The sequence below is a fragment of the Hypanus sabinus genome, chromosome 31 (genome assembly GCF_030144855.1).
Source record: "Hypanus sabinus isolate sHypSab1 chromosome 31, sHypSab1.hap1, whole genome shotgun sequence".
In the NCBI taxonomy this organism is placed as follows: Eukaryota; Metazoa; Chordata; class Chondrichthyes; order Myliobatiformes; family Dasyatidae; genus Hypanus; species Hypanus sabinus.
Genome location: NC_082736.1, coordinates 31,325,044 through 31,352,063, shown reverse-complemented (window position 1 = coordinate 31,352,063; position 27,020 = coordinate 31,325,044). Strand labels below are relative to the sequence as shown.

The following is a 27,020-nucleotide window of genomic DNA, read 5'->3' as shown; positions in this document are numbered from 1 at the left end:
GTGTGTTGCCTTTGCGCATTAGTCACGGGAATTAATGAACGCCAAAACTGATGGCCGTGTCTCTCCGTCGTCTCCGCAGGGTGGAAGATCGATCGCGGGGGATGAGGAGAAGCGCGGAGAGCCGCGGGTGGCGGCGGCCGCCAGCCTGGGGCTGGTCCTGCTGCTACTGCTGGCGGGCGAGAGCTCCGGCGCAGCGCCCACTGAGCCGCCCGCCTCCAACCCACAGCTGCCTCGGCATCGACAGCTGCGAGCCGGGGCATCCTGGTGCCGCTGTGGCTGCCGCTGGACCCGCCGCCCGGCGACAAGGCGGCCAGGGCCGTGGTCTACTTCGCCGCCATGGTCTACCTCTTCCTGGCATGTCCATCGCCGCCGACCGCTTCATGGCCTCCATCGAGGTGATCACGTCGCAGGAGCGGGAGATCACGGTGCGGCAGCCCGGCGGCGAGACCTTCACCACCCGGGTGCGGGTGTGGAACGAGACTGTATCCAACCTGACGCTGATGGCGCTCGGCTCGTCGGCGCCCGAGATCCTGCTCAGCGTGATCGAGGTGTGCGGCATGGGCTTCGAGGCCGGCAAGCTGGGCTCCGCCACCATCGTGGGCAGCGCCGCCTTCAACATGTTCGTCATCGTGGCCATCTGCGTGTAACTCGGTGCCCGACGGCGAGTGCCGCCGCATCCGCCACCTGCGGGTCTTCTTCGTCACCGCCTTCTGGAGCGTCTTCGCCTACGTCTGGATCTACCTGGTGCTGGCCGTCTCGTCGCCGGGCGTGGTGGAGGTCTGGGAGGCGCTGCTGACCTTCGCCTTCTTCCCGCTCTGCGTGTTGCTGGCCTGGGCCGCCGACCGCCGCCTGCTCGTCCGGCGCTTCGCCCGCAAGCACTACCGGGCCGACAAGGCCGGCGGGGCGGTGATCGTCGAGGGGGCTCCGGGGGCGCCCGGGGCGCAGCCGGGCTCCGAGCAGGAGGAGGCGGCGGCCAGGCAGACCATGGCGCGGCTCCTGCGGGAACTGAAGCAGCGGCACCCCGGCAAGGAGAACGCGCAGCTGATGGAGATGGCCAGCTACCAGGCGCTGCTGCAGCAGCACAAGAGCCGCGCCTTCTGCCGGGTGCACGCCACCCGCCGCCTGATCGGCGAGGGCAACGTGCTGAAGCGGCACGCCGCCGAGCACAGCCGCCGCTGCCTCAGCCTGTCCTCCGGCAGCCTCAGCAGCGCCCTCGGCTCCGAGGAGTCCCGGCGGGCCGGCGTCCTCGTCTACTTCGAGCCCGCCGAGTACCAGTGCTTCGAGAAACTGCGGCTGGGTGCGCCTGACCGTGGCGGTGGCGGCGGAGGCGGAGGGCGGCGGCGGCGGCGGCGGCGCCGGCTTCCCGCTGGCCGTGGACTACCGCACCGAGGAGCGCACGGCCAACGCGGGCTCCGACTACGAGCACGCCGAGGGGACGCTGCGCTTCGGGCCGGGCGAGGCCAGGCAGCTGCTGCCGGTGCGGATCATCGACGACGACGTCTACGAGCCGGACGAGTTCTTCCAGGTGCGGCTGAGCAACCCGCGGGCGGAGGGCGCCGGGGGCCGGGCTGGTGGCGCTGGGCGCGCAGAGCCTGGCCACGGTCACCATCCTGGACGACGACCACGCCGGCATGTTCGGCTTCGAGCGGGACCACGGGCGGGTGAGCGAGAGCGTCGGCTCCGTGCTGGTTCGGGTGCTGCGCACTTCGGGCTCCCGCGGCGCCGTGCTACTGCCGTACCGGACGCTGGAGGGAACAGCCAAGGCGGCGGAGGACTTCGTCAGCCTCAGTGGCCAGCTGCTCTTCCAGAACGACGAGACCGTGTAAGTCAATCACTGCTCTAACTCCGCTTCCCCCCACTCTCCCTTCCCCCCACTCTCCCCCATTCCCCCACTCTCCCCCATTCCCCACTCTCCCCCATTCCCCACTCTCCCCCATTCCCCACTCTCCCCCATTCCCCCACTCTCCTTCCCCCATTCCCCCCACTCTCCCTTCCCCATTCCCCCACTCTCCCTTCCCCCCACTCTCCCCCATTCCCCACTCTCCCCCATTCCCCACTCTCCCCCATTCCCCCACTCTCCCCCATTCCCCACTCTCCCTTCCCCCATTCCCCCCACTCTCCCTTACCCCATTCCCTCCACTCTCCCTTACCCCATTCCCTCCACTCTCCCTTCCCTCTCTCCCTTCCTCCCTCCCTATTCCACCCACCCCCACTCCCCCTTCCCCCTCCCTCCCTATTCCCCACCCCCCCACTCTCCCATTCTCCCTCTCCCCTTTCTCCCTCCCCCCACTCCCATCTCCGCATTCCCCACTCTCCCTCTCCTCCCCATTTCCCCAACTCTCCCTTCCCCCTCCCCTTCCTCCTTCTCCATTCAACCCACTCCCCTACCCTCTCCACTCCCACTCCCCATTTCCCCTACTCCCCTTTCCCCCCACTCTCCCATCCCTAACTCTCCTTCACCCTCCCCCACTCTCTTTTTCCTCCCACCCTACTCCCCCACTCTCCCCTCCCCATTCCCCTCCCCCCATTTTCCCCCATCCCCCTCCCTTTCCTTATTTCCCTCCATCTTTCCGTCCCTCCCCTACCTTTCCAACTTCTCTCCTATCCAGTCCACCCCCTTTCATCCCTTCCCGTCTCCCTCCTAAACCCCCTCTCCCACCTTGCCTCACTACACCCTCCCCTCCACACTCACCCTACCCCCTCCTGTCTGGACCGCGTGGTGGGGAGGGGGAATTACACGGACCACCAGTGTCTGGTTCAGAAATCTCACTGCTCAGGACATTTGGAGCTACAGTCCGGGTATAGAAGGCAGGACTACTGTGTGGGGGTGGGGGGGAGAGCAAGATCTAACCCGGGGGGGGGGGGGGGGTTCCCATCCTGGGGTCCACAGGTCCCTCGGTTATCGTGGAGCCCGTGGCATAGAAGGGGTTGGGAACCCATTCTGTACCTTCCAGAAGCCTCCAAATGTTGTGATGTGATCTAACTTGAGTTTGATAAAGACGTAACCGTGTCAGAGAGGAGAACTGTTTGCAACCCTTCCCTCTCCCCCCCCCCCCACACCCCGAAAACGACCGGGCGTTAGTTCATTCGAAGCACAGGTCAATAGAATTGTGGTTAGTATCATCGCGCACACCTTGATATTGTGTCGACCTCTAACTCACTCCCAGAACAATCTGACCCTTCCCTCCCATGCAGCCCTCCATTTTTCTGTCATCCGTCTGCCTATCCAAAAGTCTCTTAAATGACCCTAACGCGTCAGTGTGGAAAGAAGGGGTTTTGTTTGCCCTCCTGAATGAGATCTGCCACTCACTGGATGTGTTTTTTTTGTTTTTCACACCATTCTCTGTAAACTGTGCTGTTGTGCGTGAAAATCCCGGGAGATTCTGAGATACTCGAGCCACCCCATCTGGCACCAACAGTCATTTCCCCGCTCAGTCACTCAGGTCGCATTTCTTGCCCCGTTCTGGCGTTCGGTCTGAACAACAGCTGAACCTCTTGACCGCGTCGGCGTGCTTTTCATGCACTGAAATGCTGCCGCCTGATTGGCTGGTGGGACGTTGGCGTTAACGAGTGGAGGTGGCCGAGTGGGTATGCATTGAGGTGGCACGAGGGAAGGCAGAACAGACCGTTGTGTTGAACTTGCAGAGAAAGTGCAGTGCCGTCAGACGATAAGTTGCGGGGGTCATAATGATTGTGAGATAGTCTATCTTTGTTGTTCAAGAGATGCCGATAGGGGCAGAAATCTGTTGGTAGAAGCTGTTTCCTGGCCAGTGGGAGGAGGGGGACGGGAGAACGTTGGGATTGTTTAACTCCTTCCTGAGGATGCTCGCTGGACCCGAGCCAGCCCAGCATTCCAGGGACGTGAGACCATGCTATGTCAGAGCAGATCAGGGCTATATGGCCCATCGAGTCTGCCCTCTCAGCCCCAACCTCCTGCCTTCTCCCCAAATCCCTTTGTTCCCTGGCCAACCAACCCCTGCCTGAAATATACATAAAGACTTGGCCTCCACAGCCGCCCGTGGCAACAAATTCCAAAGGCGTGCATCATTAAGGATCTTCGCTGTCCGGGGCATGCTCTCTTCTCATTATTAACCATCAGGGAGGAGGTATTTTAGGAACAGCGTATTCCCCTCTGCCATCAGATTTCTGAATGGTCCATGAGCCCGCATGTCACGATTTTGCTCTGCGCGTGTCCGGTGATGATAGGAGTCTGGAGCGGGAGAGTTTTTAAAGAGGAAAAGCTGTTCCTCTCTCTCTCTCTCTCGACCTCAGGAGTGGAGTCCCGGTCCAGTGGGACGAGTGGTGGTCACAGACTGGGATCTTCCTGGGTCTTGGCGGATGACCGTGACCGCTGCTGTGCCCCGTCATACCCTTCGCCCTCCACAGAGCGTTGCAGAACCACCTTCCTGGCCGTGGGATCTCACTGTGGATCTCGTCGGCCAAAGCTGACTTCACATGCTGGGACAGGCACGTCCCTATCTCACCGGGGTGGGGGGAAGGCTTGGTGAGACAATCCGCCTTCCCTTATAGAAATATAAATTATGAAAGGGGTGGATAAGATAGAGGCAGGAAAGTTGTTTCCACTGGTAGGTGAGACGAGAACTAGGGGACACAGCCTCAAGATTCGGGGGAGTAGATTTAGGACGGAGATGAGGGGGAACTGCTTTTCCCAGAGAGTGGTGAATCTGTGGAATTCTCTGCACAATGAAGCAGTGGAGGCTACCTCAGTGAATATATTTAAGACAAAGTTGGATAGAGTTTTGCATTGTAGGGGAATTAATGGGGAAAAGGCAGATAGGTGGAGATGAGTCCATGGCCAGATCAGCCGTGATCTTATTGAATGGCGGAGCAAGCTGGATGGGCCGGATGGCCGACTCCTGCCCCTGTTTCCCATGTTCCTCACCTGGTTTAGCCGGCCTGTTGAAGTGGTGCACCGGGGTGCAGCAAACAGCTACTTGCAGCCTCAGGTGAGAGCCGAGTGTCCGGAGGGGACCAAAGGTGGGCGAGCAGCCCCAGAATGGACACAAGCCCCTTCTCCAGAGGTGTTAACTCCCACTTGTGCACGCACACACCAATTTATAGCACATTTTATCCATTGCACTTCGCTGCTGCCACAAAACCACATACTTAACATGTCGGTGATACTAAATCTGAACGTGAAATGTAGATGGTGTCAGGGGAGGGGAAGCTGACTTGTGAAAAGGGATCTAGTGCTCCCCTGGCATCTATGATGAATAGACTCTTCTCGGGCTTCCAGCTGGGTACAGATATCGATTATAACAGACACTTTGATGACAAAATTTGCCATCTTCATAGGGGATGAGTCCCGGGCCTGTCTAGTGCGGTGGTATTTATACCCCCGTCATCCGTCACGGGTTCAGTGTATAATCAGAAATCTGATGGCAGAGGGGAAAAAGCTGTTCCTGAATCATTGAGTGTGTGTCTTCAGGCTCCTGTATCCCCTCCCTGATGGCAGAGGGGAAGAAGCTGTTCCTGAATCGCTGAGTGTGTGTCTTCAGGCTCCTGTACCTCCTCCCTGATGGCAGAGGGGAAGAAGCTGTTCCTGAATCGTTGAGTGTTTGTCTTCAGGCTCCTGTATCTCCTCCCTGATGGCAGAGGGGAAGAAGCTGTTCCTGAATCGCTGAGTGTGTGTCTTCAGGCTCCTGTACCTCCTCCCTGAAGGGTATTTGGACAGGCGTGCAGACAATGGAAATGACTTTATTTTTTACGTCCTTCACGTACACGAGGAGTAAAAGTCTTTACGTTATGTCTGTCTAAATGTGCAACGTGCAGTTTATAGTATAGTAACTGGAAGGGTTTGGACCTGGCAAGTGGGACTAGGTCAGGAGGACATCTTGGTTGGCACAGCTATTGTTGTGTTGGTTACTGAGGGGCGGTGCAGAGCACACCAGGACCCCAGCATGCAGGATACTCAACTAAACTTTATCACAACCCCGCTTGTACAGTAGCAACGGCTAGCTCTGCGGTGCAGGGATAATGCCATTGACGGCCTCTGCAGCCGTGTTGGGTGAACGGCCTGTTCCCGTGGTAACCCTTCTGCCATGGCGCAGATCGGCCGTGAACCGGGAGAATGGTGGGACAGGCTGAAAGGGCCGAATGGCCTGAACCTGCCCCTGGTTTTGGTGTCCTCTCCGCTGGGCCCCTTCCCCACTGTTCCCCCAATTCCCTGCTTAGGGGTTACTACAGTCGGCCCTCCTTATCCGCGGGTTCTGCACGCGCGAATTCAACCAATCGGAAGTTCTCTCTCCAGGACTTCTTGTTTGAGCACGTACAGACTTTTTTCCTGTCATTATTCCCTAAACAATACAGTATAATAACTATTTACATAGCATTTACATTGTATTAGGTATTATAAGTAATCTAGAGATGATTTAAAATATACGGGAGAATGTGTGTCGGTTACTGCGAATCGGGATTCGAAAAAAATCAGAAGTTCTCTAAGTCGGAACAGGTACATCCAGTATTATTTAGCATCAGTTAGTCAAATGTTTGTCTTGGTATGTGGTATATATTTTACCTTTCTATGCATATAAAACACTTAAGAAACGTGAGTATTTGAATAATTAAACCACCGCGTTGCTCAGTAATAATTGTAGCTTTCATCGGGACAGGGCCTTTCCCATGCTCCATTAAAGTTGTTCCGATCGTTGACCGACTGTAGCCTAACGCTTTTCCAATGACCGATGGTGTTTCACCGCTTGCCGATTGCTTTATTACTTCCACTTTATTTTCAATCGTGATTGTTTTCCGGAGCAGAAACACTGCGGATGGTAGGTCCCAAGCACCGCTGGGTCCTAAAGTCCACCGCACTGAGACAAGTTAAATAAGGTCTGGGGTTCCTCCGGGTCCTAAAGTCCACCGCACTGAGACAGGTTAAATAAGCTCCGCCGGGTCCTAAAGTCCACAGCACTGAGACAGGTTCAATAAGCACCGCCGGGTCCTAAAGTCCACCGCACTGAGACAGGTTAAATAAGGTCTGGGGTTCCGCCGGGTCCTAAAGTCCACCGCACTGAGACAGGTTAAATAAGCTCCGCCGGGTCCTAAAGTCCACCGCACTGAGACAGGTTCAATAAGCTCCGCCGGGTCCTAAAGTCCACCGCACTGAGACAGGTTAAATAATTCCACTGGGTCCTAAAGTCCACCGACTTGAGCATCTGCATTTTTTGGTATCCGTGGGAGGGGGGGGGGGTCCCAGAACCAATCCCCCGTGGATGAGGAGGGCCAACTGTACGTTGAGAAGTTTGTTGTCTTGCGGCCGGGTAATAGTGAAGTAGTGTTCCTGGATCGTTTAGAGATCCGGTGGCAGGGGGAATCGCTGAGTGTGGGGGCCTTCAGGCTCCCGCACTTCCTCCCCGATGGTGGACCTGGGTGGTGAGGGATCTCAACGAGGGAAGCCTCCTTCCGGAGGCGACGTGTCTTGAAGATGTCCCAGAGGGTGGTGCCCGTGATGGGGCTGGCTGAGTTTACAATCTGAGTAGTGACCCACCCCCACCCCCGTACCAGACGGTGATGCACCCAGTCAGAATGCTCTCCACGGTACGTCTGTAGGGATCTGCAATGGTTTTCGGTGTCCTCCTCGAGCTGCCGACGGTCCGGCCGTTGGCGTCTCACCTTCGTCGCTGCTACGAGCAGATTAAGCATGGCCGTCCTTGGAGAGCTGTCCCGGAACCTGGGCTTGTGTTGCTTTGTGGCTTGGCACGCCCAAGTCGGCGGTGCTGCCCTGCCGAGTGTGGTGGGGTGGGGGTGGGGTGCTGGCAACAGAAGATATGGCTGGCCCCCGGCGCACCCTTGGTCGTTCAGGCAAACGGTGCCGCGTTGCGACATTCATCGAGTCATAGAGAAGTACGGCGCTGAAACCGGCCCTTCGGCCCGTCTAGTCCATGCTGCACCATCTAAACTGCCTACTCCCGTCAACCTGGGCTGGGACCATAACCCTCCCATCCACGTGCCCATCCAGACTTCTGCTGAATGTTGACATCAAGCTCACATCCACCACTTGTGCTGGCAGCTCGATCTGCACTCTCACCCCCCTCTCGTGTTCCCCTTAAAACTTTCACCTCTGGTGTTAGCCATTGTCACCCTGGGAAACTTGCTGTCTACTACCTCCTGGCCTCTCCTTTTACACCCCTTGTTCCCCCAGCTCGCTCATCTTTTCCTCAGGAGACTTGCTGTCCAGTCCAGGCAGCGTCCTGGCAAATCCCCTCTGCACCCTTGCTAAATCCTCCACACCCTTCCTATACCGAGGCAAGCCGAGATGAGCAACGGATCGAACAAAGTCAGAGAAGATCTGTATCAAAACAGGCCTTTTGGCCCATCCAGCCCATTCCAAACCATTTAACCTGCCTACTCCCATTGCCCTGCGTTGGGACCATAGCCCTCCATACCCCCTCCATCCATGTACCCATCTAAACTTCTCTTCAACATTGAAATCGAGCTCCCATCCACCACGTGCTGGCAGCTCGTTCCTCATTCTCACCGCCCTCTAAGCGAAGACGTTCCCCCTCGTGTTCCCCTTCAACTTCTCACCTCTCACCCTCAACCCATGGGTTGAGGGTCCCACCCACCCTCCGTGGGGGGGAAAAAAACCCAACAGAAAATCTGCAGGTGCTGGAAATCCAGAGCAACACACGCAAAATGCTGGAGGAACTCAGCGGGCCGGGCGGCGTCCGTGAGGGAGAAAAGTCCAGTCGACGTTTAGGGCTGGAGCAAAGAAGAGGTCCTGCCCAAGGGTTTCGGCCCAAAACGTCAACTGTACATTTCTCCCCCCCGTAGATGCTGCCCGGCCTGCTGAGTCGCTCAGCGTTTGTGTGTGTTTCTCGGCAGAAAAGGCCTGCTTGCATTTGCCCAAGCTATTCCCCTCATACCTCTGACTAGGGAGGTTTTGCGACTGGCTATCAGATCTACCCAGACCCTCCTTTGGCGTTGCAAAGTTTCAACGGCTTAGTCTGTTTGTGGTTGAGCAAGACCGTTGAAACTTTGCAGAGTGTGACGGTTAAGGCCAAAAGGATAGATTTGTGTACCTCTGTCAAATCCCACCCCCCCCCACACACAAATCTTCTACTTGTCAAGGAATAAAGCACTGACCCATATATAAGAAAAAGCTTGCCTCTGACATCCCTCTCCTGGACTTTTCTTCAATCACCTAGCCATTTCCGCCTCGGGGAAACACAAGGGAAATGCAGTAGGGAAACTCTAGGCCATTTCTAGAGTAGGTTACGTGGTCAGCACATCATTGTGGGCCGAAGGGCCTGTGATGTGCTGCAGATTTCTGTGTTCTATAAACAAGGAGGGGAGCCAGCAGTCGAAATTTCGAATTGAGGCCCTTCTTCTTGTACACCTCTATCAAATCACCCCCGACCCTCCTGCACTCCAAACAGAAAACCCTGGGCTTGTTCAAACTCTCCTCATAAAATATGCTCTCCAATCCAGGCAGTATCTTAATCTCCTCTGCACCCTCTCTAAAGCTTACACATCCTCCCTATAATGAGGCAACCAGAACTGAGGCCTGATGTAGGGCCTCAACTCGAAATGTCAACTGCTTACTCCCCTCCTTGTTTATAGAACATAGAAATCTACAGCACATTACAGGCCCTTCGGCCCACAATGCTGTGCCAGCCATATAACGTACGCTAGAAACCGGCTAGAATTTCCCTACCGCATAGCCCTCTCTTTTTCTAAGCTCCACGTACCTGTCTAAGAGGCCCTTAAAAGACCCTATCGTACCCACCTCCACCACCGTCGCCGGCAGCCCATTCCACACACTCACCACACTCTGAGTGAAAAACTTACCCCTGACATCTCCTCTGTACCTCCTCCCCAGCACCTTAAAACTATACCCTCTTGTGTTAGCCATTTTAGCCCTGGGGTAAAAGCCTCTGACTATCCACACGATCAATGCCTCTCATCATCTTATACACCTCTATCAGGTCACCTCTCATCCTCTGTCGCTCCGAGGAGAAAAGGCCGAGTTAGCTCAATCCTATTCTCATAAGCCATGCTCCCCAGTCCAGGCAACTTCCTTGTAAATCTCCTCTGCACCCTTTCTATAGTATCCACATCCTTCCTGATGTGAGGTGACCAGAACTGAGCACAGTACTCCAAGTGGGGTCTGACCAGGGTCTTGTACGGCTGTTTGCTGCCTGACTTGCTGAGTCCCTCCAACGCTTTGTATGTGCGATGTCCAACATCCCCAGCACCCACAGTATCTAGCATTCTATCTATTCAGAGATTTAGTGCAGAAATAGGCCCATGGGACCAACTAACCCATATGACTTTGGACCATGTCCAAAGGGGGGACTGACGCGGTCACGGGAGGAGAAATGTACAGATTCCTTACAGACAACAGCGGGAATTGAATCCTGGAATCACTGTTACATTTCCCGCTACACTGCCACTCCTTGATGTAGAAAATGTAAGTGATATTTTCAACACATCTGTTAGAAACCCCCTGATTAAATCAGAGTATCTTTACCCCCTTATTAGCCATATTCTGACCACAGAAAGCGGTTCTATATAAAGAAGATCCAGGGAGGAACTTGAGTAAATTCCAGTAATTAGGATGAGGGAGGTGATGTTTACAGTTGCGTGGGGAATTGGTGAGGTCACATCTGGAGCGCTGTGTATTGGTGTCGATCTCCTTTATTTTTTTTAAACCTGCCACAGCCTGTTACGTTTTTACTGGCATTTAGAGCAGAGATGAAGGTCATCCATCTCTGATGTTCAGGTCTTCCTTCACTGTGTCGGTAGCTTCCTCTCGTTTTTCACAACAGTCGGTCACGCAAATCCCGGGTGGAGATTCAGGAATACCGTCACACTCCGATGTAGAAGGGCCCTGTTTCCGTAACAATTTAGTTTGACCTCGGGATTGTTAGCCCCGAACCTGGAGGACCGGTGGACCACTCTTAGTCTGACCTCTACCCTTTGACCCTACCAAGGGCCAAAGCCCTGACCCCACCCGACATGGCCCTCCGGGTCACTGAGGCACGCGAGCCTCACCCGACGACAAGGCTGTGGCCCTCTCAGGGGGGGATTACTTTTACGGATGGACACGTGGTGGTTAGCGCAGTGGCTCTACAGCGCCGGCGATCACCGGCCAGGGTTCGATACCCGCCACTGTCTGCAAGGAGTTTCTGCATTCTCCCACCCCCCCCCACCCCCTGGACTGTGTCAGTCGTTGGCGCAGGGGACATGTTTCGCTGCGCGTTTCGGTGTTTCGATACGCCTGCGACAAACAAAGCTGTTCCTGAATCCTTGGGGGGGGGGGGGCATGCCTTCACCCACTGAGAGGGGGGCACGTCCCGGGTGATGGGGGTCCCCCGTGATGGACGCCGCTGTCCGGAGATTGTTTGTCACTGACTGGCGGTCAATCACCGTCACGTGTATTAGATACGTGACAAACTTTGTTTCACGGACTGTCCACACAGCGTATCAGTACCTCGAGGGGCAAGCAGCAACGGAAGGCGGGGTAGAGTGACAGGGAGAGCGCAGTGCGGGCAGACAATGAGGCACAAGAGTCTGCAGGTGTACTGTGGAGAGCATTCTGACCGGCTGCATCGCCGTCTGGGTGCGTATGAAGAGGCTATGGCACAGGCTCGAGGTAAGCTGCAGAGAGTTCTAAACTCGGTCAGCTCCATCGAGGGCACCAGCCTCCGTAGTATCCAGGGCATCTTCCAGGACCGATGCCTCAGTGTTAACCTGCTCAGTTGAGGAAAAAACAGCAGAGACACGAAATCACCTCTGAAATGGTTTTCATTCAGAGAGGAGTTGGCAGCCACGCGCACTTCGGGCGTGAGGTAGCCGACTCCCAATTTATCGGTTCACAGAGGTTGTACTTATACCCAAAAGCGGGGCACTACCTTTCGCAAATATGGTTACCGATTCAAATTCATCGATCGGTTGGCTATTGCATAGCTAAGCACGCGAAATACTTGGAATAAGCATAGACGCAAGCAAAAGACTTGAAATAGGTACGTAGCTCAGATATTTTGCCAGACATATTGTCTTGGCTCCCTCTCTTTGTGGTTTCCACATCCGTCTGGCACTCTATTTTAGTTACCTGTTCCCTGTCCTCCTACGCTTCCCCAATGACATACCCTGTCCCCAGTCCTGTACTCATACTTTGCTACACTTACCCCTTGTCCCCCCCTTCTACACGTACCCTTACCCTCTCCACATTCTCATCGGAAAGGCGGCGTCCATCATTAACGACTCCCATCGCCCTGGACATGCCCTCTTCTCATTGCCACCTGAACGATCCAGGAACAGCTTCTTCCCCCTCTGCCGTCAGCCTGCCTGTGTTCGACCACAGTCCCTCTCAGCCCAGGGGTCTACAGACCCCTTGGTCAATGGTCTTGGTCCGTTGCAAACACAAAAGATTCATTAACCCTTCCTGTTCATGAGCCTGTCCAAATACCCATCAGGGAGGAGGTACGAGACACACACTCAGAGTTTCAGGAACAACTCCTTCCTCTCTACCACCCGATTTCTGAATGGACATTGAACCCACGCATTCTTCTTCCTATTTCTGCACTACTTATTTAATTCAACTATTTACCGTAATTCATTTTTATCTCGATTATGTCTTGCAAAGTACTGCTGTCGCAAAGACGGCAAGTTGCACGAAGGGTGCCGGCGTGCCTCTGATGTGGTAGGTTGTGAGCTCAGGCCTGGGGCTGGCACGGTGGCGTAGCGGTGACCTGAGTTCGCCGCTGCCTGTGAGGAGTTTGTACGTTCTCGCCCCGTGACCGCGTGGATTTCCTCCGGACAAAGGAGCAGAAGTCGGCCGTTCGGCCCATCGAGTCTGCTCCGCCATTTCATCATGAGCTGATCCAATCTCCCCTTTAGTCCCATTCCTCCGCCTTCTCACCATAACCTTTGATGCGCTGGCTACTCAGGGCTACTGGCTACCTATCTCTGCCTTAAATACACCCAATGACGGCCTCCACTGCCGCTCGTGGCAACAAATTCCACAGATTCACCACCCTCTGGCTAAAAAATTTTTTCGCATCTCTGTTCTGAATGGGTGCCCTGCAATCCTCAAGTCATGTCCTCTCGTACTAGACTCCCCCACCACGGGAAACAACTTTACCACATCCACTCTGTCCATGCCTTTCAACATTCGAAATGTTTCTATGAGGTTCCCCTCATTCTTCTAAACTCCAAGGAGTACAGTCCAAGAGCAGTCAAACGTTCCTCATACGTTAACCGTCTCATTCCCGGAATCATTCTAGTGAATCTCCTCTGAACCCTCCCCAACGTCAGCACATCCTTTCTTAAATAAGGAGCCCAAAACTGCACACAGTACTCCAAGTGAGGTCTTACCAGTGCCTTATGGAGCCTCAACATCACATCCCTGCTCCTATACTGTATTCCTCTAGAAATGAATGCCAACATTGCATTTGCCTTCTTCACCACCGGCTCAACCTAGAGGTTAACCTTAAGGGTATCCTGCACGAGAACTCCCAAGTCCAGTTGCATCTCAGAACTTTGAATTCTCTCTCCATTTAAATAATAGTCTGCCCGCTTATTTCCTCCCACAGTCCAAAGACGTAACCGGTTCGGGTTACTAAGTTGCTATATCAGTGTTGGAAGCACGTCCTCGGACTGTGTTGGTAGTTGAGGCAAACGACACGTTTCACAGTATGTTCCGATGTACGTGTGACAAATACAACTAATCTCTGATCTTTAGATTTTCAATGTTTGTACTTGTCTTCCATCTCCTGACGTCTCTGCCACACATTCACATTCAACATTCCTCCCTCCCCACTCTCTCTCCCCTCCCCCTCTCTCACACTCTCTCCCTCTCTCCCTCCCCCTCTCTCACACTCTCTCCCTCCCCCCTCTCTTACGCTCTCTCCCTCTCTCCCTCCCCCCTCTCTCACGCTCTCTCTCACTCTCTCTTCCCCTCCCCCTCTCTCACACTCTCTCCCTCTCTCCCTCCCCCCTCTCTCACGCTCTCTCTCTCCCTCCCTCCCCCCTCTCTCACACTCTCTCTCTCCCTCCCTCCCCCCTCTCTCCCTCCCACTCTCTCACTCTCTCTCCCTCCCCGTCTCACTCTGTCTCTCACTCTCTCCCTCCATCCCCCTCTCACTCTCTCCCTGTCCCTCCCCCCACTCTCTCTCCCTCCCTCCCCCTCTCTCACTCTCTCTCTCCCTCCCCCTCTCTCACACTCTCTCCCTCTCTCCCTCCCCCCTCTCTCACACTCTCTCTCCCTCCCCCCCTCTCTCACCCTCCCACTCTCTCTCCCTCCCCCTCTCACTGTCTCTCTCTCTCCCCTCCCCCTCTCTCACTCACTCTCCCTCCCCCTCTCTCACAATTTCTCTCTCCCTCTCTCCCTCCCCCCCTCTCACACTCTCTCTCCCTCCCTCCCCCCTCTCCCTCCCACTCTCTCACTCTCTCTCTCTCTCTCCCTCCCCCTCTCACTCTCTCTCTCTCTTCCCCTCCCCCTTCTCTCACACTCCCTCTCTCCCTCCCCCTCTCTCACTCTCTCTCTCCCTCCCCCTCTCTCACTCTTTCTCCCTCCCCTCCCCCTTTCACTCTCTCTCTCTCTCCCTCTCTCCCTCCATCCCCCTCTCACTCTCTCCCTGTCCCTCCCTCCCCCCACTCTCTCTCTCACTCCCTCCCCCTCTCTCACTCTCTCTCTCCCTCCCCTCCCCTTTCACTCTCTCTCTCTCCCTCTCTCCCTCCATCCCCCTCTCACTCTCTCCCTGTCCCTCCCTCCCCCCACTCTCTCTCCCTCCCTCCCCCTCTTTCACTCTCTCTCTCTTCCTCCCCCTCTCTCACTCTCTCTCTCCCTCCCCCTCTCTCACTCTCTCTCTCCCTCCCCCTCTCTCACTCTCTCTCCCTCCCCTCCCCTTTCACTCTCTCTCTCTCCCTCTCTCCCTCCATCCCCCTCTCACTCTCCCTGTCCCTCCCTCCCCCCACTCTCTCTCCCTCTCCCCCCCTCCCCCACCCACCATCTGTCTGATACCTCCATCTCTATTTCATTCTATGCCAATGTAAATTGTTCTGTGATTAGGGTAGCGTTAAGTTGGCGTGTTGATTGGCAGTGTGGCTCGGATATCGCAATCGGTGTTGTGAATAGATGGTCTGCAAGACGGTGTTTGTCACTGACTGGTGACAATAACAAGGCAATTACTGTGGTAGTCTACCACCCCAAGGGCCCGCATGAGCAGCAACAGTCCTATTGGGCTTAGGAACAGTTCTGAAAACATTGGCTGTGACAGTCAGAATGAGAAGGAATTGTGCAGTCCAAGTAATTTTTATTGCAAATAAAGTTGATTTATTTAAAAAATCTATGACTTGTAGTATTGCGCGCAGCTTTGGGCTCCTTATTTTAGACGTTAGAGAGGGTTCAGAGAAGATTCACAAGAATGATTCCAGGAATGAGAGGATTACCGTATGGGGAACATCTGGCAGCTCTTGGGCTGAATTCCCTGGAGTTCGGGAGATCTCATAGTAACATTCCGAATGTTAAAAGGCCTGAACAGATTAGTTATGGCAAAGTTATTTCCCGTGGTAGGGGAGTCTAGGACAAGAGGGCACGACTTCAGGATTGAAGGACGTCCTTTTGGAAAAGAGGTATGTGAAATTACTTTAGTCAGAGGGTGGTAAATCTGTGGAATTTGTTGCCACGAGCGGCTGTGGAGGCCAAGTCACTGGGTGTATTTGGCAGAGATAGATAGGTTCTTGATTAGCCAGGGCATCAAAGGGTCTGGGGAGAAGGCAGGGGAGTGGGGATGACTGGAATCAGTGATTGAATGGTGGAGCAGACTCGATGGGCTGAATGGCCTACTTCTGCTCCTATATCTTATGTCTTATAAAGCAATCTCCAGTCATCCTGATAAACCTTCTCTGTTCAGAGGTCTAATGGCGGGGTAGAAGCTGCCCTTGAGCCTGGTGGTACGTGCATCCGGGTGTTTTTTGTAGCTTCTGCCCCGATGGGAGGGAGGGGAGAGAAGAGAGAGTGTCCGGGGTGGGTGAGGATTTTGACGATGCTGACTGCTTCACTGAGGCAGGGAGAAATGTCGAGCACGTGATAGCCAGGACTAGTGGGCTGGATGGGTTGAGTCTGTACCTGCTGGAGATCAGAACATTGGGAGTGGACGATTAAGGATATTCCCCTCCTCCTTCCCTTTCTCCTATGGTCCACTCTCCTCTCCCATCAGATCCCTTCTTCTTCAGCCCTTTACCCCTTCCACCTCTCAGCTCCCAGCTTCTATCTTCATTCCCCACTCTCTCACCCACCTGGCTTCGCCTATCACCTGCCCCCTTGTGCTCCTCCCCCCACCCCCCCAGCTCCTTATTTCTGGCTTCTTCCCCCTTCCCTTCTCATCCTGGATGCAACTCGGATCGTCATCGACCGTTTATTCCTCTCGGTAGATGCTGTGCTCCCCCAGCATTTTGTGTGTGTGTGTGTGTGTGTGTGTGTGTGTGTGTGTGTGTTGCTCTGGATTTCCAGCATCTGCAGAATCTCTTGTCTTTGTTTGTTCAAGTAATTTCCAGTATACAAGAGTAAAGGAGAACAAAATAATCGTTACTCTGCATCCGATGAAGTGCAAAAAAGCACAAGATAAAGAACACAATAATTAAAAAACGCAATAAATATAAATACATAGGATAGCTTATAGACACAGATCGATCGTGTGTCCATAAAGTGACTCTGGGCACAGGAGCGTCTGTACACGCGGTGACTCTGACAGGAAATGATAAAGTAGTGGTGGTTGGGGGTGGGTTAGTGGGTGGAGGTGTTGATCAGCCTCACTGCTTGGGGAAAGGAACTGTTTCTGAGTCTGGTGGTCCTGGAGTGGATGCTACGTAGCCTCCTCCCCGATGGGAGTGGGACAAACAGTCTGTGAGCAGGGTGGGTGGCTACTGTTTATTGAAATGTAGGGTCTCGAGGGGTGGGCAGGGTGTGGCACGGGCCGGGCGTGGAGAGAACGAGGAACGACTTCTCAAAAAAAAAGAAACGAGCCACCCCCTGACGCCAGAGATGAGGTGAAATATTTCCTCTCGGGATTTCGGAGCTCGTCCACAGAGGGCAGTGAGGCGGGGTCTCCGAACGTTTTCAAGGTAGAATTGGACATCTTCGACGCAGGGAGTCAGTGGGAGGGGTCAGTGGGAACACGGCTTGGGTGTTACAGAAACAGAAATCTACAGCACATTACAGGCCCTTCGGCCCACAGTGTTGTGCTGACCATGTAACCTACTCTAGAAACCTCCGAGGATTTCCCTACCGCATAGCCCTCTGAGCTCCGTGTCCCTATCTACAAGTCTCTTAAAAGGCCCTATTGTATTCACTGGCAGTGCATTCCACTGCGTGTGAAAAACTTGCCCCCTATTCCTACTTCCAAGCACCTCAGGATCTGAAATGTGGGCAGTCCCTCCTGCATTTTGAGAATTGTTCCTGGATGTTGTCGAGGACACGTCAGTAACAGGCCTGTGCAGCTCAAATGTACAAGCTCACTCTAATTTGCAGCTTCTCAAAAATGGGAGATCTTGTTTGACAAATAAGAATTAGTTGGGGAGGGGTGAACACAGTTTGTGCGTTATTCAACTCTGGGAGTAAGAGCTCCGTGCGAACACTGAGTGATATTTGGCATGGGGGGGAAGGGTAAAGAGTGAGCTGGGAGGGGTCAGTGATCCTATGTAGTGGGTGAGTGGTTTCTCAAGGCTGAGGGGCTGCCTGCCCTTGGGGATTCAGGGGTTTGATCCCCTGAATGAGATCTGCTCCATTCCTGGGAGACCAGCCTCACTTTCTCATGCGCTCCCTCCCCTTCCCTCTGATGGCATGCACTGCCCGTTCCCCCTTCCTGCTCGCCCTCACCCCCTCCTCTCCCGCTCCTCCGACCCCATCAGGATTTCATCCGACCTCATCCCCGCCCTCCCGGCTCCTCCGTGGACCCCCCCCCCCCCCAACGCTCTTCCCGCTCCCTCATCCCCAAAGGTGAGGTGGGGTTTGGGGAGGGAACCTTCCATGACTGGTGGGGGGAGAGACTGAGGTAGAGAAGGAAAGAGCAAGGCTGGTAGGCAAACTTAGACGCTACAACACAATGCAGACTCTTCGGCCCACAATATCGTGCTGGCCCTCAGATCAATCTAACCCTTCCCTCCCACGGAGCCCTCCTCCTATCTATCATCCATGTGCCTGAGAGTCTCTTAAATGTCCCTAATGTCCACCACCCCTGGCAGGGTGTTTGACGCACCCACCACGCTCTGAGTTTTTAAAAAAGAAACTGACTCCCCTCTATACCTTCCTCCACTGACCTTAAAGTTGTGCTCCCTCGTGTTAGTATCCCCACCCTGGGGAGTCGCTGTCCACTCGATCTACACCTCTATCAAGTTGCCTCTCATCCTCCCTCGCTCCAAAGGGAAAAGCCCCAGCTCACTCAGCCGCTCCTCGTAAGACTGGAAGCGGGGCAAAGGGGGCAAGTGCGGGGGCAAAGAGCACTCAGAGAGGTGGGGTGAGGGTTGGAGTTTAGGGAGAGGATCCTCTGGGTCTGGTGGGAGACTGGGAATCTCAGCGAGTTGCGGTGTCGGCATTTGGTGGCAGGAAGTGCAGGGGAGGGTTAAGGGAACAGAGCTAGTTAATGCCCAATATATAGAAAACAGCCGTTTGGCCCCTCTGCTCGCTTTCAGCCTTCAGCCACTCTCTATTACCATCTCCTCTTTATCTCTCTATCCCTCTCTATCTATCCACGTTCTTTTCATCTGGTCGCAGCCCAACTTGACCCACCCTGTGCAAACCAGACAAAAGTTCGGAGGTGTTCAAAGTTCAAAGTGAAATTTATTATCAGAGAGAGAGACAGACAGACACTCACACACACGTGCATGCGCGTCTATGGAAAGAAGTACAGTCAATGTTTTGGGCCGAGACAGGACAACACGTCACCATGTACAACCCTAGCGACCATCAGGTAACTAGACGAACGCCTTAGCCACACGCCAACACACCTTCTACCTGATGGCAGCAGTTGGAAGAGAGCACAGCCTGGGTGGTGGGGGTCCCTGACGATGGATGCTGCTTTCCTACGACAGTGTTTCGTGTAGACGTGCTCAGTGGTGGGGAGGGCTTTACCCGTGATGGGCTGGGCCGAATCCTCTCCATGTTGTAGGAATCTCCGCTCAAAGGCATTGGTGTTCCCACACCGGGCCAGGATGCAGCCAGTCGGGACGGTGTTGGAGGCCTGTCTGTGTGTGTGTCTGTGGTTGAGTGGGAGGACAGGAAAGGGGCTTGTTGTGCTGTTGGCGTCATAGTTGCTGGTGTTGCTCTGCCGAGCATTGTGGGATTGCTACGTTGGCAATTGCGGGCTGCCCCCGGCATCACCCTTGGGGCGTGCCGGATGTGAACGCAGGCGGCACCTTTCACCGCGCGTCCCGGCGTTCCCCGATAGGTGGATGAATTGGAATCGAGAAGGGCGGGGGCCACAGTCACGTCGCGGTAGGCATATAACGCAATGTCAGCGCCCGCTTCTGCCTGTACGGAGTTTGTACGTTCTCCCCATGACCGCGTCGGTTTCCTCCCACACTCCAAGGCATGCAGGTTAATTTTGTCACTTGGGTTGAATTGGGCAGCACGGGCTCATAGCGATGGGAAGGCCCTGTCACCGTGCTGTATCTTGGGGGAAAAAGTTTTTAAAAATTCGGTGGGAACTCAGCAGCATTCATGGAGCGCAACAAACAGTCGAACTTTCGGGCTGAAGCCCTTCATCACAACTTGAAAAACAGACCTGATGAAGGGTCTCGGATCGAAATGTGGACTGTTTATTCCTCTCTATAGATGCTGCCCGGCCTGCTGAGTTCCTCCAGCGGTTTCTGTGTGTGAGTTGCTCTGGATTTCCAGTGTCTACAGAATCTCTTGTCTTTCCTGCTCCCTGTCACAGTTTACTCAAAGTGTTATTCAGGCTCGACAATTCATGCCAAGTTCCAGTTTGATCCAGGTCATTTGTTTAGTAGACGATATGTAACTGTAGTATCTAGACAAGGTGACCTGAGATTAAAGCTACAGGACGGGTAAACAGAAAGTGGAAACCAGGGGTCAGCCACAGAGTGAAGCTCCCTCCACACCGTCCCATCACACCCTCCCGGGGTCAGACACACAGTGAATCTCCCTCCACACCATCCCATCACACACTCCCGGGGTCAAACACAGAGTGAAACTCCCTCCGCACCGTCCCATCACACACTCCCGGGGTCAGACACAGAGTGAAGCTCCCTCCACACCGTCCCATCGCACACTCCCGGGGTCAGATACAGAGTGAAACTCCCTCCACACCGTCCCATCGCACACTCCCGGGTCAGACACAGAGTGAAACTCCCTCCTCGCCATCCCATTACACACTCCCGGGGTCAGACACAGAGTGAATCTCCATCCACACCGTCCCATCACACTCTCCCGGGGTCAGACACAGAGTGAAGCTCCCTCCACACCGTCCCATCACACACTCCCGGGGTCAGACACAGAGTGAAACTCCCTCCACACCGTCCCATCACACACTCCCAGGGTCAGACACAGAGTGAAGTTCCCTCCACACCGTCCCATCACACACTCCCGGGGTCAGACACAGAGTGAAGCTCCCTCCGCACCGTCCCATCACACACTCCCAGGGTCAGACACAGAGTGAAGCTCCCTCCACACCGTCCCATCATACACTCCCGGGGTCAGACACAGAGTGAAGCTTCCTCCACACCGTCCCATCACACACTCCCGGGGTCAGACACAGAGTGAATCTCCCTCCACACCGTCCCATCACACACTCCCGGGGTCAGACACAGTGAATCTCTCTCCGCACCGTCCCATCACACACTCCCGGGGTCAGATACAGAGTGAAGCTCCCTCCACACAGTCCCATCACACACTCCCGGGGTCAGACACAGAGTGAAGCTCCCTCCACACTGTCCCATCACACACTCCCGGGGTCAGACACAGAGTGAAACTCCCTCCACACCGTCCCATCACACACTCCCGGGGTCAGACACAGAGTGAAGCTCCCTCCACACCGTCCCATCACACACTCCCGGGGTCAGACACAGAGTGAAGCTCCCTCCACACAGTCCCATCACACACTCCCGGGGTCAGACACAGAGTGAAGCTCCCTCCACACTGTCCCATCACACACTCCCGGGGTCAGACACAGAGTGAAGCTCCCTCCACACCGTCCCATCACACACTCCCGGGGTCAGACACAGAGTGAAGCTCCCTCCGCACCGTCCCATCACACACTCCCGAGGTCAGACACGGAGTGAAGCTCCCTACCCTCCAGGTTAAATAAATGGTGTAAAAAGCAAATATACATGAGGTGCTGGGGCCTGGTCCCCCTGCAACAGGGCAGGGTAAGGGTGGGGGTGGGTGGAGATTTAATCAGTGCATTCAAAACCATCATTGGAGCAGTTGAGGGGACCTGTTTCTCAGAAGGGAGAGCAGAGGGACACGGAGCGAAGGCAATTTGGCGAAAAAGATCTGGGGTGAGGGAGTGTTTCCCCAAAGCAAACTTTTGAGTTTTGGGCTCACAATAATTGGTTTGCTCCTGTCACATGAACTGAGGTCACAGTGACCAACTTCGTGCTGTACGCCACTATGGGAAGCGTCCTCTCTATCTGGGTCTTTCAATATGCGATCGGTTTCAGTGAGATCCACCCCCTCGTTCGTCTGAACTCCAGCGAGTACAGGCCCAGGGCTGTCAAACGTAACCCCCTGCATTCTCGAGGACCTCCCCTGCTCCCTTTCCAGATGGGCCTATCTCAGAACCTGTCCTCCACCACCAGCCTGGAAACCATCGCTCCCAACACAAACTTTCTCCTCATTGAATCGTCCTCCTCTCCCCTTAAGCCAGGGGTTCCCAACTGGGGGGTCCATGGCATAAAATAAAGGAGTTGGGAACCCCTGCCTTGTTTGGATGCCTTCTAATGCTTGACACATTTCTACCATGGGAAAAAGATTCTGACTGACTACACGATCTTTCATCATGTTAACTTGGTTAATTAGTGTCACATATACCGAGGTACGGTGACCAACTTCATTTCGACTGCTGTCCATTTGGAATATTTCAGTGCATCAAGGTAGCGCCATGAACGATGGGAGCAGAATTAGGCCATTTGGCCCATCGAGTCTGCTCTGCCATTTCATCACGGCTGATCCAATTTCCCCCTCGGCTCTGATTTCCTCCCCATTTCCCTTCATGCCCTAGCCAATCAAGAATCGGTCGACCTCTGCCTTAAATAGGATGTTACCCGTGGTGGGGGAGTAGGACAAGAGGGCACAGCCTCAGGATAGAGGGGGCGTGTCCATTTCAACCAGAGATGCAGAGATTGATAGGTGCTTGATTGAATACGGCATCGAAGGTTAGAGGGAGAAGACCGGAAAATAGCATTGAGGAAAGGATCAGCCATGATTGAATGGCAGAGCGGACTCAATGGGCCAGACTTGATTCCACTCATATGTCTTATGGTATCCGTTTGAGCCCTGACCAATCGAGGATTTATCAATCTTGGCCTTAAATACACAGAAAGGCAGTAAGAGAATACAGAATGAGTTACAGAGAAAGTGCAGTGCAGGCAGAGGACAAGGTGCAAGGGTCATACGGGGTCAAGTGAGGTCGGTCCACCTTTTCGTACTGGGAACTGTCCAGTAGACTGACAACAGCTGGGTAGAATCTGTCCCTCAGCCTGGTGGGACGAGCTTCCAGAGTATTGTATCTTCAGCCTGACGGGAGGGGAGAGAAGACAGAACATCCGGGGTGGTTGGGGGTCTTGGCCTAAAGGTCGGGGGGAGTCACCTGGTAGAATGCGCAAGAGATTCTGCAGGTAGGTGCTGGAAATAGAGAGAGAGGGAGAAGAAGAAAAAGAAAACTCGGCACCTACGGAGCAGAATAAACAGCCGGTGTTTTAGCAGTCCTGATGAAGGTCTGCTTGAAGCGTTGGCTCTCTGTTCCTTACCAAAGATGCTAGGAGCTTTGATAAGATGGCGGAGAGGAGAACTTCTGTCGAGCTGTTTAATGCTACTGGTATCCCGTGGAGATTTCAGGGCCTTCGTGTCTGCTGTACGGCAGTTCTCCCTTTCTGTCAACCGGGAGGCAGGATAGGAGAACGTGTTGTATATGGTATGCTCTCTGCAAAATGTTGAGGGATCTCCCACAGGTCGGGCAGCAACTCTGGGAAGGGGTAAACAGTCAATGTTTTGTGGCCGAGGGTCTCGGCCAGCCACGTTGACTTTTTATTGCTTCCCGGAGAGGCTGCCCGGCCTGCTGGCATTCAGCAGGAACGTCACAAAGGGATTTGGTGCCCAGGTTGCAGGGAGGGGCGTTGGACCAGACTCTGCTAGATCCCAACCTTCTGTTTCCCTGAAATGGAAGTGTCTGTCTCTTTCTCTCTCTCTCCCTCTATACCTCTACCCCCTCCCCCCATTTCCTCCCCTCTCTCCATCCCACTGTTGGTTCAGATCCAGTGAGTCAGGCCTCTCAAAACAAGCCGTAGAACCCTCCTCTCCTGTTTGCGTGATTGACCTTGTGGTTTTCACACACACGTGTGTGTGTGTGTACGTGTGTGAGTGTGTATGTCTGAGTGTGTGTGTGTACATGTGTGTCTGTGTGATTGTGTGTGTCTACGTGTGTGTGAATGTGTGTGTGTCTGTGTGTGTGTGTGTGTGTCTCTGTGTGTGTACACATGTGTGTCTGTGTGAGTGTGTGTTGCTATCTTAAATCCTACTAACTGCCCTGAGGAACGGTCTCCCACAGTTTGGAAGATGAGATTGTTCCCAGGGCCCTAACTTCTACTGGTAACCTGACTTTGGTTACTTGTTAACACTTTATAGTCCTGCTCGAGCTCTCGTGTCTTCAGCTGGTCTCTTAAATTTAAACCATCTCCCCCCAGAAGATAATTGGCAGCTCAGCTTTTTTGAACTACACTCCTAAATTCAAGAAGGGATCCAGACTCGGTTGACACTTTCTAGCACCAGCTCAAAACCTATTTAGACCGTAAGGTTTTGGAGCAGAATAAGGCCATTTGGCCCATCAAGTCTGCTCCGCCATTTCATCATGGCTGAACTAATTTCTCTCTCGGCCCCCAATCTCCTGCCTTCTCCCCTTATCCCTTCCTACCCTGAGGAATCAAGAACCTGCCTTAAGTATATACACAAAAGGATGTGCTGACACTGGAGAGGGTTCAAAGGAGCTTCACGAAGATGATTCTGGGATTGAAAGGCTTGTCGTATAAAGAGTGTTTGATGGCTCTGGGCCTGTCCTCACTAGATTCTGAAGAATGAGGGGTGACTTCTTCAAAACCTATCAGGTGGTGAAAGGCCTCGATGGAGTGGCTGTTTCCAGTGGTGGGAGAATCTAAGAATAGATGGACGTCCTTTTAGAACGGAGATGAGGAATTTCTTTAGCCAGTGAGTGGTGAATCTGTGGAATTCGTTGCCACAGGCGGCTGTGGAGGCCAAGTCATTATGTATATTTAAGAGAGAGGTTGACAGATTCTTTATTGGTCGAGGCATAAAGGGATATGGAGAGAAGGCAGGGGATTGCGGCCAAGTGAAAAGGGATCAGCCATGATGAAATGGGGGAAGCAGACTCGATGGGCCGAATGGCTTAATTCTCCTACTATCTCTTATGATCTAATACCAGAGGAAGAGAATTAAAAAGAATTTTAAAAAGTTACCTCAGAAGTCTGACAGGAAAGGGGGTTATCACTTCGCTGTCTATAGGTTGACTCTAATGGGCGAGGGTAAGAATGACCTCATATAGCACTCTTTCGAGCAGCACGGTTGTCTCGGTCTGTTACCAAAAGTGCTCCTCCGTTCAGCCAGGGTGGCATGGAGAGGGTGAGAAACATTGTCCGGAATTGCCAGGGTTTTCTGGAGGGTCCTTAGTTCCACCTCAGCGTCCGGTGTGTCCGGTTTGACTCCTTTAACAGAGCTGGCCTTTCCAATCAGTTTATTGAACACTGTTGGCATCACCCGTGTTGATGCCATTGCCCCAGCACGCCACCGCACAGTAGATTGTACTGGCGACAACAGGCTGGTAGGACGGGTGAAGGAGCGGCCCGCGTACTCCACAGTCTCCCCACGAAGTGGAGGCGACTCCGGCCCTCCTTGTCCACAGCCTCCGTGTTGGGGCTCCGCTCAAGTCTGTCATCCAGGTGCCCCCCACCCCGGGTACTCGTAGGTCCTCACCTCATCCACATCCTCGCTATCGATAGTAACCGGGAGCAGTGCAGGCTTCGCATTCCTAAAGTCCATCACCACCTCCTCTGTCTGACTGATGTTGAGCTGCAGATGATTCAGCTTGCACCATTTGACAAGGTCCTCCACCAGGGCCCTGAATTCATCCTCCTTTATACACCCAACTATTGCTGAGGTATCAGAGTGTTTGCAACGGCTGTATCCAAGAAGTGAGTAGTTCTTGCTCTAATGTTATAACCGGATGGTTATAATAGACTGTCCTATCTGTTATAATGGACCGGCTGTAATATAATTTGTAGCTTGTATAATTTCCACTTTTATTGTAATTATTCCTGCCCTTTGCTGGGATCCTAAAGGGATGCTCTTACTGTGGATAACTGGGTCAGTTTGTGGGTGACACCAAGATCGGAGGTGCAGTGGACAGTGAGGGAGGCTATCATGGCTTGCAGAGGGAATCTGGACCAGGGGGGAAAACGGGCTGAAAATGGCAGCTGGAATTTAATGCGGACAACTGCGAGGATTCACTTCGGTAGGACCTGCCGGGGTGGGTGTCACACAGTCAGCGGTCGGACACTGAGGAGTGCAGTAGAACAAGTGGATCGGGGAATACAGGTCCGTTGTTCATCGAAAGTGGCGTCACAGGTAGACAGGGTCGTAAAGAAAGCTATTGGCACATTGGGCTTCATAAATCAAATTATAGAGTACAGGAGATGGGACGTTATGTTGAAGTTGTATAAGATGTTGGTGAGGCCTAACTTGGAGTATCGTGTGTAGTTTTGGTCACCTACCTACGGGAAAGATGTAAATAAGATTGAAAGAGCGCAGAGAGAATTTACAAGGACATTGCTAGGTCTGGAGGACCTGAGTTATAAGGAAAGATTGAATACAGAAGATATTGGAGCATAGAAGATTGAGGGGAGATTTGATAGAGGTATACAAAATTATGAGGGGTACAGATAGGGTAAATGCAAGCAGGCTTTTTCCACTGAGGTTGGGTGGGGCTACAACCAGAGGTCATGGGTTAAGGGTGAAAGGTGAAAAGTTTAAGGAGAACATGAAGGGAAACTTCTTCACTCAGAGGGTGGTGAGAGACTGGAACGAGCTGCTAGCACAAGTGGTGCATGAGAGCTCAGTTTCAATGTGTAAGAGAAGTTTGGATAGGTACATGGATGGGAGGGGGATGGAGGGCTGTGGTCGCTGTGTAATACCGGGGTTCGGTACCGGTGGGGACAGGTCTGTCACTGTGTATCACCGGGCTACGGTACCGGTGGGGACGGGTCTGTCACTGTGTATCACCGGGCTACGGTACCGGTGGGGACGGGTCTGTCACTGTGTAACACCGGGGTACGGTACCGGTGGGGACGGGTCTGTCGCTGTGTAACACCGGAGTACAGTACCGGTGGGGACGGGTCTGTCGCTGTGTAACAGCGGGGTACGGTACCAGTGGGGACGGGTCTGTCGCTGTGTAACACCGGAGTACAGTACCAGTGGGGACGGGTCTGTCGCTGTGTAACACCGGGGTACAGTACCGGTGGGGACGGGTCTGTCGCTGTGTAACACCGGGGTACGGTACCGGTGGGGACGGGTCTGTCACTGTGTGACACCGGGGTACGGTACCAGTGGGGAGGGGTCTATCACTGTGTAACACCGGGGTACGGTACCGGTGGGGACAGGTCTGTCGCTGTGTAACACCGGGGTACGGTACCAGTGGGGAGGGGTCTATCACTGTGTAACACCGGGGTACGGTACCGGTGGGGACAGGTCTGTCGCTGTGTAACACCGGGGTACGGTACCGGTGGGGACAGGTCTGTCGCTGTGTAACACC

The 27,020-nt window shown here is 54.0% G+C and overlaps 1 protein-coding gene across 1 annotated transcript in view; it reads left to right on the top strand.

Annotated features, from left to right (window-relative positions):
- slc8a4a (solute carrier family 8 member 4a) overlaps positions 1–27,020 on the top strand; it is a 152,849-nt gene that overhangs the window by 6,592 nt on the left and 119,237 nt on the right. The window contains 4 exon segments of the mRNA XM_059955323.1: positions 80–650; positions 652–1,284; positions 1,286–1,593; positions 1,595–1,822. Of these exon segments, the coding sequence (XP_059811306.1) occupies positions 102–650; positions 652–1,284; positions 1,286–1,593; positions 1,595–1,822 (1,718 nt within the window). The 5' untranslated portion in view covers positions 80–101.